This window comes from Lucilia sericata, unplaced genomic scaffold (genome assembly GCF_015586225.1).
Source record: "Lucilia sericata isolate MDLA Ls3-8-SP2 unplaced genomic scaffold, ASM1558622v1 Contig004718F_arrow, whole genome shotgun sequence".
Lineage (NCBI taxonomy): Eukaryota > Metazoa > Arthropoda > Insecta > Diptera > Calliphoridae > Lucilia > Lucilia sericata.
Window position 1 is genome coordinate 14,731 of NW_023997328.1, and position 8,600 is coordinate 23,330.

The 8,600-nt window shown below is 32.2% G+C and overlaps 1 protein-coding gene across 1 annotated transcript; it reads left to right on the plus strand.

The window, feature by feature from the left end:
• The first annotated feature begins 427 nt into the window (after positions 1–427).
• LOC119615273 (nucleoporin seh1) lies at positions 428–4,237 on the plus strand. The gene is made up of 5 exons (XM_037971346.1): positions 428–621; positions 696–1,136; positions 1,196–1,404; positions 3,666–3,808; positions 3,870–4,237. The coding sequence occupies exons 1-5, from the start codon at positions 511–513 to the stop codon at positions 4,037–4,039; spliced, it is 1,074 nt and encodes a 357-aa protein (XP_037827274.1). The 5' UTR covers positions 428–510; the 3' UTR covers positions 4,040–4,237.
• Positions 4,238–8,600: the final 4,363 nt, after the last annotated feature.

Below are 8,600 nucleotides of genomic sequence, written 5' to 3' on the forward strand. Positions count from 1 at the left end.
AAGATACCGTTTCTGAAAAATTTAGTTCTGGGTCAATATTTGGTCAAATGATAAAAAGGTCTTTTTTAAAGTTTTTCCAACATTATCATAGTTAACGCAAAGAACTTATATGAAATTTCAGTTCTTTGATATTATGTGAGGCGCTTTCATGTCGTATCATAATAATATCTTATGGTTGTATCATGATGTCGTATCATAGATTTTGACTAGTACAATTAATAATTAATTATAAATAACGATAATTATTTCTTACAATCAACACTGATTGATTTTTCTATGATAATAAAATGTGGCATCACTAATTGCTTGATAAAAGAGAAAATAAAATTTAAGAGAGAAAGTTTCTTCGTTGCTTTTTACCGCTGGCAATACTTTTGCAATCATATGTTTGTTAACAACCCTGTACTATCGCAATTTCTTCACACATTTTCCCACTGTTTTTTTGTTTACAGTTGTGTTTTATTTTTGCGGTGTTCAAAAAGCTGTGAAAATTAAGAAAAATAAATAAAAATGTTTGAAGTAGAATCCATTGTTGTTGATCATAAAGATGTTATACACGATGTGGTATTTGATTATTATGGACGCCGCATGGCTACTTGTTCCAGTGACCAGACAGTAAAAGTAAGCGCGCAAATTAAGATGGCTGTGTTTTGTACAAGAAAAACTTTGATAAAATGTGTTTTTTTTGCTTGCAGATATGGGATGAAAATGAACAGGGAAAATGGTCGGTAACCTCTAGTTGGAAGGCACATTCCGGTTCTATATGGCGGGTATCTTGGGCTCATCCGGAATTTGGTCAAGTTTTAGCCTCGTGTTCTTTCGATCGTACCGCCTCGGTATGGGAAGAGGTGTTGGGAGAAAAAGTAGCTGCCACCATGACTCCTGCTAGACGTTGGGTTAAACGTACAGTTCTAGTGGATTCACGCACCAGTGTTACTGATGTGGAGTTTGCACCCAAATATTTAGGTTTACTATTGGCTACTGCATCAGCAGATGGTGTTATTCGTATTTATGAAGCGCCGGATATAATGAATTTAAGCAATTGGCCGGTTCAACATGAAATCACAAATAAATTGCCTTTAAGCTGTTTGTCTTGGAATACATCGACCTATAAGCTGTCGTCACAATTGTTAGCGGTATGTGCAAATTATATTATAATAGAAAACCTATTAATGATTGTTTTTTTATTAATTAGGCTGGAAGTGATGAAACTGCTACTATTACCGGCAAAGTTTTTATATTTGCCTATAGTGAAAATGCCAGAAAGTGTGTTAAAGTGGATACGATTAATGATATAACTGATCCTGTTACAGATTTGGCTTTTGCTCCAAATGCTGGTCGTAGTTTCCATATGTTGGCAGTGGCCAGCAAAGATTTATATATTGTTAATATACGAGGAGTCGCGTAAGTCTTGTTTTGTTTATTTTCCTTTTTGTAGGTACATATGAACTAGAACAGAACTAGGACTGAACTTGAACTGAACTAGAACTGAACTAGAACTGAACTAGAACTGAACTAGAACTGAACTAGAACTGAACTAGAACTGAACTAGAACTGAACTAGAACTGAACTAGAACTGAACTAGAACTGAACTAGAACTGAACTAGAACTGAACTAGAACTAGAACTGAACTGAACTAGAATTGAACTAGAACTGAACTAGAACTGTACTAGAACTGTACTAGAACTGAACTAGAACTGAACTAGAACTGAACTAGAACTGAACTAGAACTGAACTAGAACTGAACTAGAACTGAACTAGAACTGAACTAGAACTGAACTAGAACTGACTAGAACTGAACTAGAACTGAACTAGAACTGAACTAGAACTGAACTAGAACTGAACTAGAACTGAACTAGAACTGAACTAGAACTGAACTAGAACTGAACTAGAACTGAACTAGAACTGAAACTAGAACTGAACTAGAACTGAACTAGAACTGAAACTAGAACTGAACTAGAACTGAACTAGAACTGAACTAGAACTGAACTAGAATGAACTAGAACTGAACTAGAATGAAACTAGAACTGAACTAGAATGAACTAGACTGAACTAGAAATGAACTAGAACTGAACTAGAACTGAACTAGAATGAATAGAACTGAACTAGAACTGAACTAGAACTGAACTAGAACTGAACTAGAACTGAACTAGAACTGAACTAGAACTGACTAGAACTGAACTAGAACTGAACTAGAACTGAACTAGAACTGAACTAGAACTGAACTAGAAACTGAACTAGAACTGAACTAGAACTGAACTAGAACTGAACATAGAACCTGAACTAGAACTGCAACTAGAACTGAACTAGAACTGAACTAGAACTGAACTAGAACTGAACTAGAACTGAACTAGAACTGAACTAGAACTGAACTAGAACTGAACTAGAACTGAACTAGAACTGAACTAGAACTGAACTGAACTAGAACTGAACTAGAACTGAACTAGAACTGAACTAGAACTGAACTAGAACTGAACTAGAACTGAACTAGAACTGAACTAGAACTGAACTAGAACTGAACTAGAACTGAACTAGAACTGAACTAGAACTGAACTAGAACTGAACTAGAACTGAACTAGAACTGAACTAGAACTGAACTAGAACTGAACTAGAACTGAACTAGAACTGAACTAGAACTGAACTAGAACTGAACTAGAACTGAACTAGAACTGAACTAGAACTGAACTAGAACTGAACTAGAACTGAACTAGAACTGAACTAGAACTGAACTAGAACTGAACTAGAACTGAACTAGAACTGAACTAGAACTGAACTAGAACTGAACTAGAACTGAACTAGAACTGAACTAGAACTGAACTAGAACTGAACTAGAACTGAACTAGAACTGAACTAGAACTGAACTAGAACTGAACTAGAACTGAACTAGAACTGAACTAGAACTGAACTAGAACTGAACTAGAACTGAACTAGAACTGAACTAGAACTGAACTAGAACTGAACTAGAACTGAACTAGAACTGAACTAGAACTAGAACTGAACTAGAACTGAACTGAACTAGAACTAGAACTGAACTGACTAGAACTGAACTGAACTGAACTGAACTAGAACTGAACTAGAACCGAACTAGAACTGAACTAAAACTGAACTAGAACTGAACTAGAACTGAACTAGAACTGAACTAGAACTGAACTAGAACTGAACTAGAACTGAACTAGAACTGAACTAGAACTGAACTGAACTGAACTAGAACTGAACTAGAACTGAACTAGAACTGAACTAGAACTGAACTAGAACTGAACTAGAACTGAACTAGAACTGAACTAGAACTGAACTAGAACTGAACTAGAACTGAACTAGAACTGAACTAGAACTGAACTAGAACCGAACTAGAACTGAACTAGAACCGAACTAGAACTGAACTAGAACTGAACTAGAACCGAACTAGAACTGAACCAAAAATTGAACTAGAACCGAACTAGAACTGAACTAGAACTGAACTAGAACTGAACTAGATCTGAACTAGAACTGAACTAAAACTGAACTAGAACTGAACGAGAACTGAACTAGAAGTGAACTAGAACCGAACTAGAACTCAACTAGAACTGAACTAGAACCGAACTAGAACACAACTAGATCTGAGAACTCGAACTATTTTTTTTATAATTTTGTCAGCCTTCGTAATTACACGTTCCTTTAACTTTCAGTGATGGTTCCGGTAATTCAAAACTAGATATTCAAACAGTTAAGCACACTGACCATAATTGTCCCGTTTGGAGGGTTTGTTGGAATATGTTAGCAACCATGTTGATATCAACAGGTGATGATGGCTGTGTGCGCATTTGGAAAAGTAAGTAACAACTTTTAATAAATTAATATAAAAACAATTTGTTATTTATTCTACTTTACAGTGAACTATAGCAGAAAATGGAAATGCGCGGCAGTTTTGAAAGCTGAAGGTAGTGGTCCTTCCTATGAGCCGGCTCTTAACTCTCCAACATTTACCACCTCTGCCGCTGCTACTGCTAAATATTATAAAAAAGGCATTATTAGCAATCCCAATCAAGTGCCATGGCATTAAACAGAAAGAAAACACAATTTATTAAAACACCAAATTTAATGCACACACAAACACAAATCAAACAACTTAAGCTACTAACAAAAAAGGGATGTTTGAATAAAGTAAGTCTGTTTACGTTATAATTTTTTCCTCTTTACAACTCTACAAATATAAGTAACTTTTTTGTAATAAAAACCTAAATACAGCCTCAATATACAATTGATGATTTATACTCCAAAAAACTAATGGTTTGTAACCAACAGAAATCGAAGATATTGAAGTAAATTGATGAATATTCATAAATTTAACTGCAATCAAGAAAACAGGTATGTGTATGTTTAATAATCATATGTAGATTTTATTATTATTCTTTATTATTTTTTTTTTGTTACAAATTTAATGAACCATTAATTTTTGTACTCAATATTATGAATATTCAAAATAATATAACTGAACAAAAAATAGATAAATTACCACCTCAACTAGACATTTTCCACTTAATTGAGTGTCACCACAATAAAAATCAAATTATGTTGCTTCTTTTTTTCCGTTGTGTAAACTACATACATATTGTGTTTGTTAATATTGTTTATAATAATCAACATATGATTATTAAATGTCCTGTGTGCTCTTGTTGTCGTTGTGGGATAACACTTAAAAAATACATTGATTCCCATGCAACCTTCACTTATAAAATAACCACCCTTGTTTTATTTACTTTTCACATTGTATTTGTGTGTGAAATTCGAAATGGAAAAAAAGAGGAAAAGATTTTTTATCCTGTTGGATTGAAAAGCTACCAGGTCAAATACACAATTTGCTTCTGTTTTTGTTGCTGTTATTCTTATTGTGCTTTCTATACAAGTGGGTAATGTGAGAAATTTTCTATTGAAGCCTGTTGATAGTACCAGTTTTTAATAGTAATAATCTTGAATAAAGAAATAATCTTAAATTGAAATGGCGTAAAAGACAGTGGTGTGCAGGGAAGAAGTTATTTTGAAACTTAATTTTTTTAATATAATATTGTTGTGAAGAAAGAAGCTGGATTTTTTAAAAATTTGAAAGTGTTGAAGCATCATCTGTGACTGATATTTTGTGCATTATTTTAAAAACATTTAAAAGTGTTTAGATAGACTTCTTGTTCAGAATAGGTTTGGATTAGCTGGTTCACATCTAATAGCAAGCTTGCTGTTAGTACAAATTCAGATATTTACATTGTATATCATGTAGCACCTCACTACAATACTTTTATTAAAACGAGGATTACTGATGACAGCTTCCATATCCGTTGAAAGCTAAGATCCTTATGTATAGATCTAGACCTTATCTGGATCGTTTTATGCCCGCAGTCTTAGTCTGAATGCCGCTGCAATGATTGTGTTACTAGAAACACAAGCTTAAAACGAAAGATTACGAAAGCCACCTTCCACACCCGTTGAAGCCTAATATCCATCAGTATAGATCTACTCTGAATCATTTAACAGGAAGCAGAGCTGCAAAGTGGACGCATTACCAATATAAATAGGCGTCATCAGCGCTGAACCTAATTGCTATGACTTTCCTCGATACATTTGCTACATGTGAGCTTAGAATCTTAGCTTGGAACCCAGAACGATGCCTAGATACTTTACACTATCAGATACATTAGCTACATGTGAGCTTAGAATCTTAGCTATGACTTTCCTCGATACATTAGCTACATGTGAACTTAGAATCTTAGCTTGGAACCCAGAACGATGCCTAGATACTTTACACTAGCAGAAAACCTTAATTCTACCCAATTTAGGCGTAGCAATGGAGTAGGTTGAATCTTATAGTCCGAATAGGTTCATTTCTTCTATGATTGGAACTCTTATTTTCATTCTCTTAAAGAAATAATCAGCGGAATTACAACTAAAGTCGCAATGGAGATATTTAAAGCTGATTCCGTTTTTTGCTACTATAGACTCGACTATATAGTCGACAATAGACTTGACTATATACTCGATTATGTAGTCGGCTGTAGACTCAACTATATAGTCGACTATAGACTCGACTATAAACTCGACTATAGACTCGACTATATGGTCGACAATAGTTTCGACTATATAGATGACTAGACTTAACTATATAGTCGACTATAGACTAGGCTATAGACTCGACTATATAGTCTACTATAGACTCGACTATATAGTCGCCTATAGTCTCGACTATATAGTCACCTATAGTTTCGACTACATAGTCATCTATAGTTTCGACTATATAGTCGCCTATAGTCACCTATAGTTTCGACTATATAGTCACCTATAGCTTCGACTATATAGTCACCTATAGTTTCGACTATATAGTCGCCTATAGTCTCGACTATATAGTCGCCTATAGTCTGGACTATATAGTCGCCTATAGTCTCGACTATATAGTCGCCTATAGACTCGACTATATAGTCGCTTATAGGCTCGACTATAGACTAGACTATAGACTCAACTGTATAGTCGACAGAGGGTCGGCGGAGAATTGATTATAGAGTCGACTATATGCATATAGATTCGACCTTAGTGTAAACTACATAATCTACTTTGATTTGACTATAGAATCTACATAGTGTTTACTATAGAGTCGATCATAGGATCGACATAGACTTCACTATAGAGTCGACATACAGTTGGCTATATAGTTCACATACAGATCAATAGATTTTCTATAAAACTTTCCAATGAAATTGATCGATCAAATTAAAAGACGAAAGTAAAATTTTCCATAATTTTTGCAGAAAGATCCTTGAAATTTCAACTTTCATTAACATTTTAATTTACCCAAAATATCTTTTAAAATCACAGTATTAATATTTGATGAGAATAAATGTCCAATTGGATATTAAAATGTAAAGAAAATGTTTATTAAGGTATTTGATTAAATTCACAATAAGGGAAGCAATAGTGTTTTTTCATATACACCGTATAAAAAGCAGTAAAATATTATAAAAGTTGTTTCGATAAGGGATGTTTATTGTGATAGAGTTGGTGGAATTATTATTATTATTATTATTATATTGTAAAGTTTGTAACGTAGTGGTGTTGATTACAAACGGCGTGGGAAGTCATTTCAATTTTAACTCTCACGTGCTATTGTTATTGTCTAGATGTTTAAGTTGTTTTTTTTATTTTTTCAAATTTTTCTAATAGGAACCATTAAAAATTACCCTTAAAAGGTTTTTAATGGGTTTTAATAATAAATTTAAAGGGAAAAATAAAAATTTTGCTCAATTGCTATTTTTTATTAAAATACAAAATATTATTTATTGTCAGAGCTTCGAATTAATCAATTCAATTTGAGCTTAATTCACCAAAATCTTAATTCAGAAATATAAAATTTAATCTTCCAATCCTTATTTTAATTCTCAGGAATTAATTCAATAGCTTAATTCAAAGGCTTTCAGTTTATTTTAAATCATTCATATACTGAATTCATTCATGTTTGAATTACATTTCGCTTTGAATGATTCAATTTTTCTTTAATTCAAATCTACTCCAAATTGAATTACGAAATTTTTCTTAAATTCAATTTGTAGTAGACTGAATGAAAACGCTTTCGTTTGCAGCCAGAGTGTTGTATCTCAAAAACTAAAATTTCAACTTTCAAGGTTTTTAAAATTTTAAGTTTTTTATCTCTATATAAAAGAGTGTATGCGTATAAGTTTTAAATAACTAATTTTACAGCTGATATTTGTAAGTTTGTATAATAAGAATGATAATTCTGACTAATAAACACAAATTCTGTGCACAAGAACATTTTTCTATTTTTAAGTTATAACATTATTGCTGCAAATAAGATACATAACATTTATGTACAATATACAAACAAACATACATACATAGTATGTGACCATGAGTTTATGATCGTAAAACATAACAAGTCCGTTGATGTTTGCTTAAAAACAGAATCGGTCCCTAACACAAAAGAATCAGCCAATGAACGCCTTTTATAGTGCTAGATTTCCTTCTGAATAATGTACTTTTAACTATAGGAACTCTGATTAATCATAGTATTTAAGTATTTTATTGTATTTACTGCAGCATAAGGATTTATCGTCAATCAGAATTTCTGTAATGAAAACTTACATTCCATCCATATCCAATACATAGTACATTTGAAAATTTGAATTACAAACAAATAAATTATAATTTATATGACAAATATTAAAGCATGTGTATATTAGGATTGTTCAAATAAATGTTTAATTTGAAAATAGTTCTTAAATAATATATCATTTGTTATATTTGGTTTCGTATAAACCTTTCTTGTTTCCTTTTGCCTAGGAACCGCATAATTTTTATCAATGGTTGATCTACATATTAGATGAAAATTCTAATTCACTCATGATAGCAATTATTTTGGAAAAATAATCTTTAATTTGAAAAATAATTTAAAATTTATTTCAAATTTGAAATATTTATTTCTGTTTATACGTAGGTATATGTTCAAACTTTTTTCGAATTGAAGTTATATTTGGAAAATATTATTAAAAGGCGCACAAAAATAACGTTTAAAAAACTTTATAAATAATATGCTTCGAACAAGATTTGTCATTTATGTAAAATTAAAT